The 20534-nt window shown below is 50.1% G+C and overlaps 1 protein-coding gene across 1 annotated transcript; it reads left to right on the forward strand.

Annotated features, from left to right (window-relative positions):
- Positions 1-5174: 5174 nt before the first annotated feature.
- Positions 5175-14727, forward strand: PMVK (phosphomevalonate kinase). Its single transcript, XM_056852345.1, has 5 exons — positions 5175-5260; positions 8481-8544; positions 8967-9119; positions 10234-10363; positions 14573-14727. Exons 1-5 carry the CDS (start codon positions 5175-5177, stop codon positions 14725-14727), a joined length of 588 nt encoding a protein of 195 aa, XP_056708323.1.
- The last annotated feature ends 5807 nt before the right edge of the window (positions 14728-20534 follow it).

A 20534-nucleotide genomic window follows, 5' to 3' on the forward strand; every position in this document is an offset into this window, starting at 1 on the left:
AGCCTGGGCCATCGGAGCTTTTTACAGGATAGTCATAACTGCCCTCCCCTGCTCTGGTTCTGAAGCGGAAATGTTGTGTTTCTGTGACAATTTCTGATCCCAACATTACTGTTGAAAAGAGAAGGATGAAAACGCGAATGCCCCTTCCCTCCTTGGGTTGAGTATCCCGGGACTGCCTCCTCTTCACCCCCCTTCCCTCCATACTAACCCCCCTTTCCCCTCACAACTATTTGCACTGTGAGTGTGGCAGAAACCAAATAAAGACGCACTGACTGAAGGAAAAAAGGGCTGATGGGATTGAGTGATGGAGGGATGTGTCGGGTGGGGAGGGCTTTAAAAGAGACCTTTGTCCCTGATTTCCCCCATGACCCTAGATGCCTGAACTCCTTCCCTTGACCAACAAATCCCTCAAAAAAACTCATTTGCTTCTTCACCTGACTGCTACAGCAGGACTACAGAACGAGAACGAGGAACGAGAGTGCCTCTAAGCAAGTGCAGAGTGCCTTTGGTTATTGCTGAAAACTGATAAGCATACGCATGAACACATGAAGCTGCCTTATACTGAACCAGACCCCCGGTCCATCAAAGTCAGTATTGTCTACCCAGAACGGCAGCGGCTCTCCAGGGTCTCAGCCAGAGGCCTTTCACATCATCTACCTGCCTGGTCCCTTTAACTGGAGATGCCAGGGATTGAACCGGGAACCTTCTGCATGCCAAGCAGATGCTCTACCTCTGAGCCACAGCCCCTCCCCACAGTACACATCCCTTCTGTACTCTGTGGAATCAGCAGCTGGCAAGATGTGTTATCTATGCATCAGCCAAATGGCAAAGCCAAAGGTACCCCAAGGGAGATGCTGTTACACCAGTCTTCACCCTGTAGCCATGGGGACTCTTGCGGGAACAGGGATTTCAAATCCCAGTCTTTGTGTGTTTTTGGTGTCAGAAGTGCTTTATTGGCCCCTTAGTCACTGTTGTTACCATAGAGCTCTGCACTTCATCAGCCAGGGCAGTCTAGGAACTTCCTTACCTGCAAGTAGTTGGAGAGGAACTCGATGTTTTTGTACACTCCCTCTATTTCTGTTTTTGGGGGTAAACATGCCATGCCCCCACTCCTCCACATGAAGTTAGCTGGGTGACCTTGGGCTATTCACAGTTCCTTTAGAGCTCTCTCAGCCCCACCTACCTCACAGGGTGTCTGTTGTGGGGAGGGGAAGAAGAAGAGTTAGTTTTTATACGCTGACTTTCTGTACCACTTAAGGACGAATCAAACCGGCTTACAATCACCTTCCCTTCCCCTCCCCACAACAGACACCCTGTGAGGTGGGTGGGGCTGAGAGAGCTGTGACTAGCCCAAGGTCACCCAGCTGGCTTCGTGTGTAGGAGTGGGGAAACCAGCCCGGTTCACCAGATCAGCCTCTGCTGCTCACGTGGAGGAGTGGGGAATCAAACCCGGTTCTCCAGATCAGAGTCCACCGCTCCAAACCACCGCTCTTAACCACTACACCACTCTGGGTAGGCGACTGTAAGCCGGTTTGAGTCTCACTTAAGTGGTAGAGAAAGTCGCCATATCAAAACCAACTCTTCTTCTTCAAAGCCGCCAAAGCAACTTGGAAGGTCAAGGAAAATTTTCAAGTGAGAAAACATGTTTCTCACCCCTCCAGCGCAAACGATGTTACGGAGCACTGAAGACAGATTGGTCTGTTGTGGCAAATGGTTTTGTTGGCAACACCGTCGGGCGCCTATACTTGAAGAGTTGGTTTTTGTGACCCACTTTTCTCTACCTTGAAGGAGTCTCAGAATGGCTTACAATTGCCTTCCCTTCCCCTCCCCACAACAGACACATTGTGAGGTCGGTGGGGCTGAGAGAGCTCAGAGAGAACTGTGACTGGCCCAAGGTCACCCAGCAGGCTGCATGTGGAGGAGTGGGGGAATTGGACCCAGTTCTCCTGATTAGAGTCCACCGCTCTTAACCGCTATGCCACGCTTGGCTCAGAAGATATGCGTGTCACGGATGTTAATGGAGCGGCGCCTGTTGGGCAATAAAGCATTTAAATGGGGGTAAACCACTAAACGCGGCTGGCAGCAGGAGAATAGGACTGTTGAAAGGAAGCTTTGTGAGAAGCTGATGCCATCTCAGGGCTAAGAGAAGAAGAAGGAAAAGGAGAAGAATTGGTTTTTATATGCTGACTTTCTCCACCACTTAAGGAAGACTCAAACCAGCTTACAATCGCCTTCCCTTCCCCTCAACAGACACCCTGTGAGGTAGGTGGGGCTGAGAGAGCTCTAAGAGAGCTGTAACTAGCCCAAGGTCACCCAGCTGGCTTCATGTGGAGGAGTGGGGAAGTCAACCCAGTTCACCAGATTAGCATCCGCCACTCATGTGCAGGAGTGGGGAATCAAACCCAGTTCTCCAGATCAGAGTCCACCGCTCCAAACCACCTCTCTTAACCACCACACCATGCTGTGATTTTTCAAGCTTCTAGTTCAAATCTCTTATCTTCCACAAACTAATTCAGTGGCCTTGGATAAACTGCCCCTCCCCAGCCTTGGATCAGAAATACATGGGACAGTGCCGGGGTTGAGACACAGTCATTGGGCATTGCATGTCTGTAAGGAGTAGTGGTTAGCATGTGGGACTAGGATCTGGGAGACCCAGGTTCGAATCCATGGAAGCTTGCTGGGTAATCTTGGGCCCTTCACACACACTCAGCCAAGCCTACCTCACAGTGTTGTTGTGAGGAGCAAGAGGAGGAGAATAACATAAGCTGCTTTGGGTCCCCAGTTTGGAGAAAGGTTGGATATAAATAAAGTAAATAAATAAAATATAAAGTAATAGTTTATAACTGATGGTATGCGAACCACTGCTGGGATTCAGCTTTTTCATAACAGGGACTTAGAATTGGCTCAGCGTGGTATAGTGGTTAAGTGTAGTGGTTTGGAGAGGTGGACTGATCTGGTGAACCGGGTTGGTTTCCCCACTCCTACACATGAAGCCCGCTAGGTGACCTTGGGCTAGTCACATTCTCTCAGCCCCACCTATCTCACAGGGTGTCTGTTGTGGGGAGGGGAAGGAGATTGTAAGCCACTTTGATTCTTCCTTAAAAGTCGGCATATAAAAACCAACTCTTCTTCTTCCATTGTGTGTTTTACTGTTGCTGCAGCAGTAACAGAAACTCACCAGCATTATTACAGTTTTCAACTACTAATGGCATTGTATTGGTTTGTTTGTGTTTTATAGCAACAAAATTTACTCCCAACAACACAGCAATGTTTGTATTTTCCTTGACACTGACAGTAAATGATAAATATAATAACAGAATGGCAGTGAACATATAACTGTCCTTCTTGGAGGGGGGGTGAGCTTTTGGGTTTTATATTGGTGGGAACCCAGGTTCTTTGTCAGAGTGATTGGTTGGATGTAAGGTATCTAAGCCAGTGTGGCGTAGTGGTTAAGAGTGTCAGACTTTAATCTGGAGAACCAGGTTCGATCCCCCACGAAACCTGCTGGGTGACCTTGGGCCAGTCAGAGTTCTCTCCGAACACTCTCAGCCCACCTACCTCACAGGGTGTCTGTTGTGGGGAGAGGAAGGGAAGGCGATTGTAAGTTGGTTTGAAACTCCTTAAATGTAGAGAAAAGTGGGGTATAAAAACCAATTCTTCTGTTTGAGAAAAGCCACAAGTCTGGTGCGAGAAGTCTTAGTGCAGGAAACCCCCGCAGGTCAGTTCAAGTTAAGGCAGATTTTCATGGCTATTGACGCTTACAAATACAGCATGTTTGTGGGCTTCCTGGAGGCCCCTGGTTGGCCACTGTGTGAACAGACTGCTGGACTCGATGGGCCTTGGTCTGATCCAGCATGGCCTTTCTTATATTCTTACAGAGGAGAGGGCTATCCATGGATACTAGTCAATATGGATGCTAGTCTTGATGCATACCTATACACTCCAGGATCTGAGGAGCAGACCTGTTATATTAGGTGCTGTGGAGCACAGGCAGGATAATGCTGCTGCAGTCGTCTTGCTTGGGGGCTTCCTAGAGGTCCCTGGTTGGCCACTGTGTGAACAGACTGCTGGACTCAATGGGCCTTGGTCTGATCCAGCCTGGCCTTTCTTATATTCTTACAGAGGAGAGGGCTATACATGGCTACTAGTCAATATGGATGCTAGTCTTGATGCATACCTATACTCTCCAGTATCAGAGGAGCATGCCTATTATATTAGGTGCTGTGGAGCACAGGCAGAATAATACTGCTGCAGTCTTCTTGCTTGGGGGCTTCCTAGAGGCACCTGGTTGGCCACTGTGTGAACAGACTGCTGGACTCGATGGACCTTGGCCTGATCCAGCGCGGCCTTATGTTCTTATAATTCTATGATCTCATCTCTGGTGTGCCTCCATAGAAAGGCATGCATGCACATGAGCACTAAAGCATTGTGTAAGCGTGATCTGCTGACAGCGTCACTTCTCAGAGTTTGGGGACTCTTCTAGAGTCTCTAGAAGTGAAATCTCTAGGTGTGGAACTGCCACTTCTTGCCTCTAGCGCACATCCGGATCAATGCACGTGCATGACCATTAAGGCACACATCCCAGCTGACGGTGTGGGTTTGGAATGGCGCGCAGGTAGTCTCAGGGAGGATGCATGCTGCACCGTCTCCTTCCGGGCATTGCATTTCTTGCCCTTGTACTCGCCGCATGTCTTACAGCACTTTCCTCTCCACCATCTTGCCCCTTCGCAGCAGTTCAGCGACTCTGCCTTCCTCGAACTCTCAGCCCTTCCGGGATTCCTCGATGCTCCCGCTTCTCGCGCTGCTATTGGCTGCCGCGTTGCAGCCCGCGCCTCTTATTGGGTCTGGCCGCCGTCTGTCAAACACCAGCCCCACCCCCGTTCCCTTCCCGAGCGCGCGGCTCTCCGACACGCCCCCTCCCGCGTTCCAACAAGGCGGAGCTTAACAAAGCCCCGCCCCTCACGGGACCCGACTATTTCTCGCTGCTGTGATTCAGCCTTTCTTTTCTCGGCCTGCCCCCCCCTGCTTCGAACCCGCAAATGGTAGCGGCCGCCGAGGAGGAAGCGGAGCCCGAGACGTTCCCATTGGTGCGAGCGGCTGGCTTAGAATGTTCAGTCCCGGCCGAGACCATTGAGCGAAGCGGGAGGGGGGTCGGTGCGGGCTGCGCTCTGGCGATGGCTCCGACGCCGCGGCTCATCTTGCTGCTGAGCGGGAAGAGAAAATCGGGCAAAGACTTCGTGGCGGAAGAGATCCAGAGCCGGTAAAGGGGAGGGATCCCAGGGGCTCTGGGGGGGGGGCTGGCCGGGTGCAAACGGGCAAGAGGGATTGGCTGCGTGCGGAAGACCACCCACCCACCTACCCACCACGTGCGTGCAAGACCTGGCCGGCTCAGACCTGCCGCTGATGGTCCCCCGCCCTCTTTTCCCTTTTTTTTTGGCACGGTTTCCCCCCTACCCGTGTATTAACGAACGTCTGAAATGGGCCCAGTCGGGCAAAGGGCAGCCGCTCGTTCCCGGGAGGCCCAAACGCCTCTTGCGAGTTGGAGATCTCATAGAATCATAGAGCTGGAAGGGACCACCAGGGTCATCTAGTCCAACCCCCTGCACAATGCAGGAAACTCACAACTACCTCCCCCCACACACACCCCAGCGACCCCTGCTGCAGTGAAAGAGCAAGGTTCGAGTCCAGTTTGCACCTTAGAAACTGACAAGATTTTCATAGACTCATAGAGTTGGAAGGGACCGCCAAGGTCATCTAGTCCAGCCCCTGCACAGTGCAGGGAATTCACAACTCCCTCCCCCATACACAACCCAGTGACCCCTACTCCACATCCAGAAGATGGCCAAGGTGCCCTCCCTCTCATGATCTGCCTAAGGTCACAGAATCAGCATTGCTGACAGATGGCCATCTAGCCTCTGCTATAAAAGCTCCAGGGAAGGAGAGCTCACCACCTCCCAAGGAAGCCTGTTCCACTGAGGAACTCTCTGCCTGGCCTCCCTCGCAGGGATGTGGTGAGGAATCATAGAATCCTAGAGTTGGAAGGGGCCATAGAGGCCATCTAGTCCAACCCCCTAGGTAATGCAGGACCAGTCTAGAACATCCCTGACAAGTGTTTGTCCAGCCTCTGCTTAAAGACTGCCAGTGAGTGGGAGCTTGATAGAAGTATATAAAGATTCTTGAAGGATCTCCATTTATTTATTTTATTTCTATCCCGCCCCTTGGGGCAGCTCACAACATGTTATAACAATTAAAACCTCACAATCATAGTTAAAATTCTCAACGTTTAAAAGTCCTGGTGTGTGTGTTAAGTGCCGTCAAGTCGCTTCCGACTCATGGCGACCCTATGAATGAAAGTCCTCCAAAATGCCCTATCTTTAAAAGTCCTGGGGGCTCTCCTTAATCATTTCTTTACAGTGGCAGTCAAACATTAATAAACTAAGAAGAAGAAAAAAAGTTGGTTTTTATATGCCGACTTTCTCTACCACTTAAGAAAGAATCAAATTGGCTTACAATCGCCTTCCCCTCCCCACAACGGACACCCTGTGAGGTAGGTGGGGCTGAGAGAACTCTAAGAAAGCTGTGACTAGCCCATGGTCACCCGGCTGGCTTCATGTGTAGGAATGGGGAAACAAATCCAGTTCACCATATTATCGTCTGCTGCTCATGTGGAGGAGTGGGGAATCGAACCTGGTTCTCCAGATCAGAGTCCTCTGCTCCAAACCACTACCCTTAACCTCTATACCATGCCTGGAGGGGAAGGGAGGGAGGCCAGCAAGATGGAAACTGTTGCTGTCCTCAACCATAGGCCTGCGGAACATCTTGGTCTTAGAGGCCCTACGAAATTGCATCAAATGTCATAGGGCCCTGGCCTCACTACAGAGAGAGTTCCACCATGCCGGGGCCAAAGCTGAGAAGGCTCCGGTCGAGGACAGCCACACACTGCTTGGGCCAGGGACCACTAGTAAGTTGTTCCCTGTTGAATGTAACATTCTCTGAGGGGTGTCTCGCAAGAGATGGTCCCACAGGTATGATGGTCCCAGACCGTTTAGGGCAGGGGTGTCAAACTCAAATGTCACTTGGTTGGGCCGTGCCATGCCTCACCAGCCCAGATCAAGAGTGGGGAGGTGGCTGGCTGGCCCGCGGGTCCGATAAGAGCTCTCAAGGGGCCGGAGGCGGCCCGCGGGCCTTATGTTTGACACCCCTGGCTTTGAACATGAACGTCAAAACACACCGTCTTGTGCGCAAGCCGTCGAGCTTCCAGATGTTCGGGCTGGGAGGTTCTTCAGGGAACCCAGTGGCCGACCAGCCAGAACTGATGTGACCGGGGTGGGGGGGGGGTGGACACAGCTTTCCTGAGGTCTGAACGCTAGCCACACCCAACTTCCGTCAACGCTCTGCCCGTATTATTAAGTTAACTTGTTTGAAACCATTTTCAACCCACGCTGCTCTCGAGGTGGCTCCCAAGCAACGGTGGACACAGCAGATCCGACTCGTATCAAATCGCGCGGAGGCCACCGAACGGCAGTCCAAACGGGCTAGAATGAAAACGCGAATTAAGGATTTCAAAAAGAAACGGGTGACGTGAAAACTTAGTGGGAAGGCGAAGGGGTGGGAGAGGCCGCGGGGGAGGATTGGCCGAAAGCATAGACGCGAACCCTAAGAGGCGGTTTCTAGAGCAAAAAAGTAACACGGAGCATGTGCAGAGTGCCCTGTCCATCGTGGTGTAATGGTTCAGAGCGGTGGTTTGGAGCAGTGGACTCTGATCTGGAGAACCAATTCCCCACTCCTCCCCATGAGCGGCGGAGGCTAATCTGGTGAACTGGGTTTGTTTCCCCACTCCTCCACATGAAGCCAGCTGGGTGAGCTTGGGCTAGTCACACTCTCTCAGTCCCACCTACCTCATGGGTGTCTGTTGTGGGGAGGGGAAGGGAAGGCGATTGTAAGCCGGTTTGGTTCTCCCTTAAGTGGTAGAGAAAGTCGGCATATAAAAACCAACTCTTCTTCTTGGATAGACGCAGCTCTTGTCAGAGCAAAGGACTACCTTAGTCCTGTTGTTTACAACTGCAGCTGGCCAGATGTTTCCAGGAGGTTCGCAAGGAGGGCATAGAAGTGGCAGCCTGACCCAGTGGTTTGTCCCTCAGCAACTGGAATTCAAAGATAGACTGTTTCTAAACATGGGGGTACCATTTTAAAGCACTCATAGCTTTAGTAGCGATTTGCTAGGTGTGCTTGCTATATCATATCCCTTTGTTAGAACTGCCCACCTAAGTCCACTAAACATCCTGTTAAGCCTCTGGGAAGCTCACAAAAGTAGGTTTTCCCCAGCATATGGTATTTTCTGAGGTAGACTGTTTCTAACCATGGAGGTTCCTTTTAGCTGCCAAAACCATTGCAGTGTTCTCAAGGATGTATTGGCAGGTAGACCCAGGGGCACCGGGAGCAGCTTGACCTATCTCCATCCCCCTTTTTCTTTCTGGCAGGCTCGGTCCAGATGTTTGCACCATTCTGCGGTTATCAGGTCCGCTGAAAGAGCAGTATGCAAAGGTGAGTTCTTTCGCGTCCCCTTCTCCCGAATATATGCCCCTTCATCACATCCCTTCTTAAGAATTTCCTTGCTGACTCAGCCCATCTAAGTCCAGTATCCTATTTCCAACCTAGGGCACCCATCCTGTTACGCAAAGGTAGACTGCTTCTGACACTGGAGGCTCCATTCTGCCACCACCACTTTGCACTCTTCATTTGACCCTTGGCATCTGGAATTCTGGCAGTACGGAGATGGCACAGTTGCCAAGGCGAACCACCATCTATAAACCTATCATTTTCTCCCGGATTTTCCTAACCCTGTCTTAGACACAATTTACCTGCTGTTGCCAGATCTTGTGGCAGTGAGTTCTGTCGTGCCTCGCGTGAAATATTTCTTCTCCGCACTGCTGAAGGCTTGACAACTTCTTCTCTCCCACCTGCAGGAACATGGCCTGGATTTTGGACGCCTCTTGGATGCCAGTAATTACAAAGAGATGTACCGGGAGGACATGATCCGCTGGGGCGAGGAGAAGCGCCGGACCAATCCTGGTTTCTTTTGCCGCATCGTAGTGGAGGGTGTGGTGCAGCCTGTCTGGGTACATCCAGGGTTTTTCACACAACACAGAGTTGAATTGTGGAACTCCCTGCCCCAGGATGTGCGGATGGCCGCCAACTTGGAAGGCTTGAAGAGGGGAGTGGACATGTTCATGGAGGAGAGGGCTATCCATGGCTACTAGTCAAAATGGATACTAGTCATGATGCATGCCTATTCTCTCCAGGATCAGAGGAGCAGGCCTGTTATATTAGGTGCTGTGGAACACAGGCAGGATAAATGCTGCTGCAGTCCTCTTGCTTGTGGGCTTCCTGGAGGCCCCTGCTTGGCCACTGTGTGAACAGACTGCTGGACTTGATGGGCCTTGGTCTGATCCAGCAGGGCTTTCCTTATGTTCTTATGAGTAGCAGCCCTGACCTGAGATGGAGAGAGTGGACAGTGAGGAGCTTTTCTCCCTCTCGCATAATACAAGAATATCTGCTGAAGCTGGAGGGTGAGAGATTAAAAACAGACAAAAGGAAGTATTTCTTCACACAACGCATAGTTAAATGATGGAACTCCCTGCCCCAGGATGTGGGGATGGCTGCCAACTTGGAAGGCTTTAAGAGGGCAGTGGACATGTTCATGGAGGAGAGGGCTATCGACGGTTACTAGTCAAAATAGATACTAGTAATGATGCATACCTAGTATCAGAGGAGCATGCCTACTATAGTAGGTTCTTTGGAACACAGGCAGGATAATGCTGCAGTCGTCTTATTTGGGGGCTTCCTGGAGGCCCCTGGTTGGCCACTGTGTGAGCAGACTGCTGGACTTGATGGGCCTTGGTCTGATCCAGCAGGGCCATTCTTATGTTCTTATGAGTGGACTTGTTCATGGAGGAGAGGGTTATCCATAGCTACTAGTCAAAATGGATACTAGTCATGATGCGTACCTATTCTCTCCAGGATCAGAGGAGCAGGCCCATTATATGAACACATTATATGAACACATATGTGGAACACAGGCAGGATAAATGCTGCTGCAGTTGTCTTGTTTGTGGGCTTCCTAGAGGCCTTATTCTTCTGGCAACGCCCCCATTGGAAGGGTGGTGCTGGATCTGAGCACTCTTCCCCCCCCCAAAAAAAAACCCTTTGTGCCTTTCCCCTCTTTCCACATAGGTAGTGAGTGACACGCGGCGTCTGTCGGATGTGGAGTGGTTCCAAGACGTGTATGGAGATTTGGTAAAGGTGCTGCGCGTCGTAGCCATGGAGGAGACCCGGAAGAGACGCGATTGGGTGTTTGTAGCAGGTGAGGAAGTGAAACATCGGGTGGATGTAGGTACCCTTGCTTTTGTTGGCAGATGTAGAGTTAACTGCCCAGTGAGGAATCTGACACTTTAAGATGCGTTAAAAGGGATGGGGGGGCATGAGAAGAAACAAGGGATTGTCTGAGTTGTATTTACAAAATGGTTTCTAGTCCTCATGACCGCAAAGAAAAATTTGAGGACTTCTTGCATTTGCGTTTTTGATCCATTTGAAGAAGAGTTGGTTTTTATATACTGACTTTCTCTACCACTTAAGGAAGAATCAAACTGGCTTACAATCACCCACCCTTACCCTTCCCACAACAGACACCCTGTGAGGTAGGTGGGGCTGAGAGAGCTGTGACTAGCCCAAGGTCACCCAGCTGGCTTCATGTGTAGGAGCGGGGAAACAAATCCAGTTCACCAGATTAGCCTCCGCTGCTCATGTGTAGGAGTGGGGAATCAAACCCGGTTCTCCAGATTAGAGTCCACCGCTCCAAACCGCCACCCTTAACCACTACATTTATTTATTTATTTATATCCCGCTTTTCTCCCCTATTGGGATTCAGAGCAACTTAGAACAGTGTTCTCCCCACCTCTGTTTTCTCACAATGATCCTGTGAGGTAGGCCAGGCTGAGAGTTGGGGATGGGCCTGAGGTCGCCAAGCGAGCTTCTGGGGTAGAAGTGGGGATTCGAACCCCGGTTCTATCCTCTACACACCATGCTGGCTTTTTGAGCTTCTAGAAATAATGATTTTCCCAGGGCAGATCCCCACAACCATTAACTTAAAGCCGCATAAACAATTACTTCTAACAGTCAAACACCAGTGGTGTAAAAATTGAACGGTGGCTGCTTTAAATGTGACCATTCAGACAGCTGAGCAGTTAAAAGAGGAAAAAGGCAAATAGCTCAGCGATGCAGAAAGAAGTTAGTTTTTATATGCCGACTTTCTCTGCCACTTAAGGAATAATCAGACCGGCTTACAAGCACCTACCCTTCCCCTCCCCACAACAGACACCCTGTGAAGTAGGTGAGGCTGAGAGAGCTCTTAATAGAACTGTGACTTGCCCAAGGTCTCCCAGCTGGCTTTGTGTGTAGGAGCGGGGAAACAAATCCAGTTCACCAGATGAGCCTCCGCCACTCATGTGGAGGAGAGGGGAATCGAATCCGGTTCTCCAAATCAGAGTCCATTGCTCCAAACCACTGCTCTTAACCACTACACCATGCGTAGAAAATTGATTAATTTTTTTAAAAAGTCTGCCTGGTGCTTAGGGTTTCCAGCACCCCCTTGGTAAATACCTGGAGTGTTGGGGGTGGAGCTTGGGGAGGGGGGAGTTCGGAGGGGGGAGGGACCTCAGCGGGGTACAATGCCACAGAGTCCACCTTCCAAAGCGGCCATTTTCTCCAGGGGAACGGATCTCTGTCCTCTGGAATTCAGTTGTAATCCCAGGTAATTTTCAGCCCCCAACTGGAGAATGGAAACCCTTCTGGTACCTGAGGGACAATCGGTTCAGCAACAGGCAGAGTTCTGTGCGAAGAGAGTCTGGTGGTCTTTGGGCCACAACGGAAAAGGCCCTGTCCTTGACGCTCACCCACTGTGCTTTTGAAACAGAAGGCAAGGCCCTCCAGAGTTGGCAACTTGAGGGACCCCAGTAATATTGACGGACGTTTCACAACAGAAAATACTTCTTCCCCCAGTGCATAATTGACTTATGGAATTCGCTACCACGAGCTGCAGTACCGGGTACCACCTTAGAAGACTTTGAAAGGAGATTAAATGAATTGACGAGGAAGCAGAGTTGGAAGGGACCACCAGGGTCATCTAGTCCAACCCCCTGCACAATGCAGGAAATTCACAACTACCTCCCCCCCCTCCGCGTCCCCATTGACCCCTCTTCCATGCCCAGAAGATGACCAAAAAACCCTCCAGGATCCCTGGCCAAGTGGACGTGGGGGGAAACTGCCCCTGACCTCAAAGCAGCGGCCCTCTGCGGCTATTTTGTGCTGCTGGCCAAAGGGAACCTCCATGTTCGGAGGGAGTATATCTCAGAGCACCGGTTGCTGGAGTTGAGAGGAGGGACCTTAGCTTCCATGCTCTGCTTGTAGATCTTGCGGCGGCTTTTGGGTGGCTGAACTAGGTGGACCGTGGGTTAGATCCAGCAGGGGTGCTTTGATGGACACCCTTAAGGGAACTGCTGCTGAGATCTCAGAAACCAGCTGAGTTGTGCAGGCCTTTGTGTGTCCATCCACCATCCCTTTCTCAGCTCTCCGCTTTCCTGCAGTAAGTAAACTCCCATGATTCTGCCAGTCATTTATTAATACGGCACATAGCCAGACACGTACAAAAGAAAGAATCGTCGACAGTTGATTAAAATCCCATTGATATTAAAAGGAGAAATTCCAAATATAAAATACATAAATACTTATCAACTATGAAGAAGAGTTGGTTTTTATATGCCGACTTTCTCTGCCACTTAAGGGAGACTCAAACCACCTTACAATCACCTTCCCCTCCCCACAACAGACACCCTGTGAGGTGGGTGGGGCTGAGAGAGTGTGACTAGCCCAAGGTCACCCAGCTGGCTTCATGTGTAGGAGTGGGGAAACCAACCTGGTTCACCAGATTAGTCTCCGCTGCTCATGTGGAGGAGTGGGGAATAAAACCCGGTTCTCCAGATTAGACTTTACTGCTTCAAACCACCGCTCTTAACCACTACATCATGCTGGCATAAGAAACTTCTTGATGTATTCCTCCATATGGTAACATTAGCAAGGATAAATTTTGCCAGATGCTGGAAAGGACTAATGAAAGAAGCAGCACGTGCTTCTTTCATTAGTCTACACTATTTCAGCATAGATGCTGGAAAGGAGCGAACTCTCCAAGCTTAAATAGTTGGTCCGTCAAAGTAAGGGAGATCTATGTGTTGATTAAAGTAACTTACTATCAACTTACTATCAAAATAACAAAAACATAGAGGAATTGGATAGAATATGGAATCCCACTATATCCAGGATGGAGAACACATTTAAAAGTTTAGATTCTGTTGGTGGTGGTTCATAAAGAGAGTGATTATTTAGAAAGTTGAAGAGCCCAGTGGTGCAGAGTGGTAAGCTGCAGTACTGCAGTCCCAGCTCTGCTCACGACCTGAGTTCGATCCTGACGAGTCAGTTTCAGGTAGCCAGCTCAAGGTTGACTCAGCCTTCCATCCTTCCGAGGTCGGTGAAATAAGTACCCAGCTTGCTGGGGGTAAAGGGGAGATGACTGCGGAAGGCACTGGCAAACCACCCCACAAACAAAGTCTGCCTACTAAACGTTGGGATGTGATGTCACCCCATGGGTCAGGAATGACCCGGTGCTTGCACAGGGGACCTTTACCTTTTATTTAGAAAGTTATAAGTTTTATAAGTACTGGTCAATGTTTGTTTGTTAAGAAGGTTGGTTTTTTAATGTATCATTGTAAATTTTAATAAATATATATATTTTAAAAAATCAAAAAAGAAAATAAAAAATACATAAATACAAGTACAAGAGGGTAATAAAAAAGTAATAAAAATCCTAAGAGGGTGCTACTATATACATAGGTAGTAAGACATGTCATCCCAGCAATTTTAGCCTAATTTTGGACACGGCAGCACAAAAGTTAGTAGTGTCTATGGTAACCCTTGATAAGAACTCTGTGGCGCAGAGTGGTCAGCTGCAGTACAGCAGTCCAAAGCTCTGCTCACGACCTGAGTTCGATCTCGACGGAAGTCGGTTTCAGGTAGGCGGCTCAAGGTGGACTCAGCCTTCCACCCTTCTGAGGTCGGTCAAATGAGTACCCAGCTTGCTGGGGGTAAAGGGAAGATGACTGGGGAAGACACTGGCAAACCACCCCATAAAACAAAGTCTGCCTAGTAAACGTTGGGATGTGACGTCACCCCATGGGTCAGGAATGACCTAGTGCTTGCACAGGGGACCTTTACCTTTTTCATGGTAACCTTTGGATTTTCATCCAAGAGGAGCTTCCTTGCCCTCTCTGCCTCCACGTTATCAGAGAGCCTGTTGGTCTACGGCCGGACAAATTTGCCACAGATCTCTTCCTAGTAAGGGCAGCAGATGAGAATATAGTTTCTCCGTCCCCTATACCACACCGGCATAATCTCTGTGAGATGGGGACTTTTAAAATATCTGCTCTCTAGGAGTGACTCCCGTGATTCTCGTTCCTCTCCACAGGGATCGACGATGCGGAGTCGGAGTGTGGCCTGGACCAAGGCGTGGCCTTCGATTGGGTCATCACCAACGACGGAGACCAGCTTTCCCTGGAGGCCCAACTGGAGGAGCTGCTTCAGTTCATCCACGGCACCCTCCACCCACCTCCGAATGTTTAGATCATCCCTCCCCCCCCCCGCCCCAGTCCTTTGGGTACTGGACTAGGACTTGGCTATAGCACCAAAAAGAGAGAAAGAGACCCTGAAGCGCGGTGGGAACACCGACGGTTGGAATCCGTTCCAGGGGCGGGGGAACCCGCTTCCCTGTTTTGCAAGTCCACTCCGAGGCGTGCCATAATGCAGTGCCGGTTCTTCCTGCAGTCCATTCCAAACAGGGTGTTTGTGCCCACCCTGGCTAGCTGCTTACTGGCAGACGTATTTTGAGGGGCGATTTTTTCAGGCACTGGGTCCAGTTTGGGGGAATCGCGTCGCTCTACGTTACCACTGCTTCTCTGGTCCCTGTTTGGAAAATTAGCCGTTTTTGGGCACCAGGGGGCAGGATGCGTTCAGTTTAATGTTTTCGCTGTTCTCTTTGCGCCGGTAACCTTCCTTTGTAATTCGCGTCACTGCAAAACTTCATGTTTCCCGACATTTATTTCTGCCAGAGGGGTGGGAAATGCACGCTATTTTTTGGGAGGGGGAGATCATGTTAGGTCTTCCCTCCCCGTCACTTCCAGATTTAAGTTGATTTTTTAAAAAACCTGAGAAGGAATGTTCAAATGCAACGTGTGGTTTTCCTTTTAATCCCCACCCACACTTTTCTCCGGGTGGGGGAAAAAACTGCTGTGCCTTATTGTGGAGACCTGCCCGTTCACCAGCCTGCCCTCCTCCGCTCTTCGCTCAGCTGCCCGTAAGCCCTTGCCAAATCCTTCTTTCTGGCTGGCGTTTGCCAGCTCACCCCCCCGAACAGCTGTGGAACGGGGAGACGTTCAACAGCTGCCAAGAACATGGTTTGTACGTGTTCAGAGCAGCACCTGTTGGGTTTCTTCCTGTTCGAGCAGCTCCGAAAAGGCTCTCGGGCGACGCGTTTGGCAATTGGCAGCGGGCGCAGGAGCACTGTTTGGGAAAGGAGTTGGCGACCCGTAGCAAACCCGCGGAGACGTTTTGTAGTCAGCCTTGGCTTGGGAGGCAAAACGGGCAGCCAAACTTGGTGGGGAAAGCTGGTGGCGGTTGAAGGTGGGGGACACCTTTGGCATTAGAGGATAAAATTAGGAGTGAGCTAACTATTTTGTCCCTGTGATTTTGCCCCCCACAACTGCATAACCTCTGGCTAACGCTGCCTGATGCTGACATGAATACTAATTTCAGAAGATTGTTCGGTTGACAATAAAGCTTTTGATTGGTTATCTGCTCTGTTTCTCTCCCCCAGCCCCCATACACTTGCCGCGTCTGTTTCCTGCTCACAAGTTTGGAACCCAGAGAATCGCCAAGCCGCCTGGTTGGAGGGGTTGTTGCGTTCAGCTTGACCACTGGCAAAGAAAGGCTGGTTCATACTTGCAGGAGGGGCGGAGCCTGGAGGAGGAGGTGGAGCCCGGGGGCAGGGAAATGTACATAAAGCCCTCCCTGCCAATAGAAGACTTGCATGGTAGAACTGAATCATAGAGTTGGAAGGGACCACCAGGGTCATCTAGTCCAACCCCCTGCATAATGCAGGAAATTCACAACTACCTTCCCCCCCACACACACACACACACACACTCCCAGTGACCCCTACACCATGCCCAGAAGATGCCCAAGATGCCCTCCCTCTCATCATCTGCTTAAGGTAATAGAATCTGCATTGCTGACAGATGGCCATCTAGCCTCTGCTTAAAGACCTCCAGGGAAGAACATAAGAAAGGCCCTGCTGGATCAGACCAAGGCCCATCAAGTCCAGCAGTCTGTTCACACAGGGGCCTCTAGGAAGCCACAAACAAGACGAGTGCAGCAGCACCATCCTGCCTGTGTTCCACTGCACCCAAAATAATAGGCCTGCTCCTCTGATACTAGAGAGAATAGGTATGCAGCATGACTAGTATCCATTCTAACTAATAGCCATGAATACCCCTTTTCTCCATGAATATGTCCACTCCCCTCTTAAAGCCCTCCAAACTGGCAGCCATCACCACATCCTGGGGCAGGGAGTTCCACAATTTAACTATGCGTTGTGTGAAAAAATACTTCCTTTTATCTGTTTTGAATCTCTCACCCTCCAGCTTTAGCAGATGACCCCGTGTTCTAGTATGGGAGAGGAGCGCTTACCACCTCCCGAGGAAGCCTGTTCCACTGAGTAACCGCTCTCACTGTTAGAAAATTCTTCCTAATGTCTAGACGGAAACTCTTTTGATTTAATTTCAACCCGTTGGTTCTGGTCCGACCTTCTGGGGCATCAGAAAACAACTCGGCACTATCCTCTATAGGACAGCCCTTCAAGTACTTGAAGATGGTTATCATATCACCTTTCAGTCTTCTCCTTTGAGAAAGGGTGTTTTGGAGGATATTGATTCATAGGATCACCATGAATCGGAAGCGACTTGACGGCACTTAACATACACACATGCAGAGGAGGGCAACGGGAAACCACCTCTGTTAGTCTCTTGCCTTGAAAACCCCCATAGGGGGTTGCTATAAGTCAGCTGCAGCTTGTCAGCGCAATACACATACACAAGGTTGAGAGCTGCAGTACTCCTTCCAGCCAGCTGCTAGGGGGGATCTGTGGTGCCAGGCTTCAAGCGAGAAATTCCTTCTGCTGCCTCATGAAGCCTGAACCTCTCGCCCCAGGTTGGATCATACTAGGATCTGAGAGAGCCAGGTTCGAATTCCCACTGCTTGCTGGGTGACCTTGGGCCAGTCGCACCCTCTCGACTTCCCACCTCACAGGGTTGTCGTGCGGATAAAATGGAGGAGAGGAAAATGCTGCAAACTGCTTCGGGTTTCCTTTGGGGAGAACAACGGTGTACAAATGAAGGAAATAAACATTTCAGAGAGCTACTATGGTGTAGTGGTTAGCATTGGACTAGGATCGGGGAGACCCAGGTTCTAATCCCTGCTCTGCCATGGAAGCTTGCTTGGGTCACCTTGGGCCAGTCACACTCTCAACCTAACAACAAGGTTGTTGTGAGGTTAAAATGGAGAAGAGGAGGACGGACCAAGCGCTTTGGGTCTCCGTTGGAGAGGAAGGGGTTGTAAATCAAGTAAACGAATGAATGAATGAATGAACTTCCACAAGGTTTATTTCATAGTTGATTGAAGCCTGTTATTGTGAAATGTACACACGAACACATGAAGCTGCCTTATACTGAATCGGACCCTTGGTCCATCAAAGTCAGTATTGTCTACTCAGACTGGCAGCGGCTCTCCAGGGTCTCAGGTAGAGGTCTTTCACATCGCCTACTTGACTAGTCCCTTTAACGAGATGCCGGGGATTGAACCTGGGACCTTCTGCATGCCAAGCAGATGCTCTACCACTGAGCCACAGCCCCTTCCCATGGCTCTCCAGGGTCTCAGGCAGAGGTCTTTCACATCACCTACTTGCTTTGTCCCTTTAACTGGAGAAGCCGGGGATTGAACCTGGGACCTTCTGCATGCCAAGCAGATGCTCTACCACTGAGCCACAGCCCCTTCCCATGGCACTCCAGGGTCTCAGGCAGAGGTCTGTACAGTTCTGGTCACCACACCTAAAAAAGGATATTACAGAGCTTGAGAAGGGGCAGAAAACAGCAACCAAAATGATTGGACTAGAGCAACTGCCCTAAGAGGAGCGGTTAAAACGCTTAGGGCTGTTTAGCTTGGAAAGAAGGAGGCTAAGGGGAGACATAATAGAGGTCTATAAAATTATGCAGGGTGTGGAGAGAGTGGACAGGGAGAGGTTTTTCTCCCTCTCCCATAATACTAGAACACGGGGTCATTTGCTAAAACTGGAGGGTGAGAGATTCAAAACAGATAAAAGGAAGAATTTTTTCACACAACGCATAGTTACATTGTGGAACTCCCTGCCCCAGGATGTGGTGATGGCTGCCAGCTTGGAGGGCTTTAAGAGGGGAGTGGACATGTTCATGGAGGAGAGGGGTATTCATGGCTACTATTTAAAATGGATACTAGTCATGATGCATCCCTATTCTCTCTAGGATCAGAGGAGCATGCCTATTATATTAGGTGCTGTGGAGCACAGGCAGGATGGTGCTGCTGCAGTTGTCTTGTTTGTGGGCTTCCTAGAGGCCCCTGGTTGGCCGCTGTGTGAGCAGACTGCTGGACTTGATGGGCCTTGGTCTGATCCAGCAGGGCTTTTCTTATGTTTTTATGTCTTTCACATCACCTACTTACCTAGTCCCTTTAACTGGATATGCCGGGGATTGAACCTGGGACCTTCTGCATGCCAAGCAGATTACCACTGAGCCACAGCCCCTCTCCATGGCTGTCCAGGGTCTCAGGCAGAGGTCTTTCCCATCGCCTACTTGCCTAGTCTCTTTAACTGGAGATGCCAGGGATTGAACCCGGGATCTTCTGCATGCCAAGCAGATGCTCTACCACTGAGCCACAGCACCTCCCAAATGTACTCCAGGGTCTAAGTGTGCAGCCATGGCTGAAGGGTATTTCTTTCCAATCTCTTGTGCATGCTTTTTACACACAGCCCAGAGAAACGCCCCCCCCTTCAAGAGCCAGGCCATGGCACTTCCTTTAGGTGTCCTCGTGGGCACAGGAGTGTGGTTGCACCAGCTGTGCGCCTATTCTGTACTTAATATTTTTCCCTGTAGCCAGTAGGCCTGGGGATTATCCATTTCCTGAGCAGAAGGACCCAGCACTTAATACCCTCCCGGCAGCTGGAGACCCAATGTTTCGTTTTTGCAAGGGCATCTGTCTTGTCCGTTTTCATCCCGCCCTTACTCCAAGGAGCTCAAAAGAGGTGCGCGTGGTCCTCCCTTACTGTGTCCACCCTACGGCCCTGTGAGGTTGGCCAGGCAGGGAGAGCTTGAACAGGAGAATTTGGGATTGAAACTAGGTCTCCCAGATTGTCCCATGACCTGGATGGCTGAGACTAGCCTGATCTCATCAGATCTCGGAAGCTAAGCAGGGTCAACCCTGGTTAGTATTTGGAAAGGGGCGGGAGAGTCCCGTCCCTAAATAGCAAATAAACAGTCTCAAAAATAATGGTAGTCCAATTCGTTGCAATAATCAAACACTGTCCAGGGTGGAGGAAAGCCGGTTGTTCCTCCAGTGCGACATAAAAGCTGTGGTTGTCTTCTTTTTATTTGGAGCTGATGAAAGCCCTTGAAACGTGCACCAAAGACTAGCCACACGTTTTCCTTTCTTTTTCAATTGTCAAGGACACCCTGGACCGTGTTTGATTATTGCAACCAATTGGACTTATTATTTTGGACCAATTGGACCATTATTTTTTAGACTGTTTATTTGCTATTTAGGGACGGGACTCTCCCGCCCCTTTCCGGAGCTATTTTGGATTTATATTTTGACTTGAATGTTAGTCGGGATTGACTATATGCTGATTTATATCTTGAGAATTGCATGAATGAATGCTTATACATTATTATATGGTTTATTGTTTAATTCCAGTGTGGTTTGATATTTTTGAGCCTTCGTGCCGCCATTTTCTGCAACGAAGTTATCTCTGGCACGGGTGTTCCTCATTATTGTACCACCTGGAGGTTGGCAACCCTACTGAGAGTTCAGAAAGAACCGCAGCTGGCCCGAGGTCACCCAGTAGGCTTCATGTGAAAGAGTGGGGAATTGAACCCGGTTCTCCATATCATAGTCCACCGCTCTTAACCACTACACCACTCTGGCTGAAGCTAAGTGAGATGGAACTCTAACATCCAGGGACAAATTCAGACAAGGCATATCGGGCATATCGGGCATGCGCCTCTAAATTTGAACTCAGGTCCCCCTATACTGCAGCTGTTCTACCACGGTGATGCAGGCAAGGGTCAGCA

This window comes from Euleptes europaea, chromosome 7, assembly GCF_029931775.1.
Source record: "Euleptes europaea isolate rEulEur1 chromosome 7, rEulEur1.hap1, whole genome shotgun sequence".
NCBI lineage: Eukaryota > Metazoa > Chordata > Lepidosauria > Squamata > Sphaerodactylidae > Euleptes > Euleptes europaea.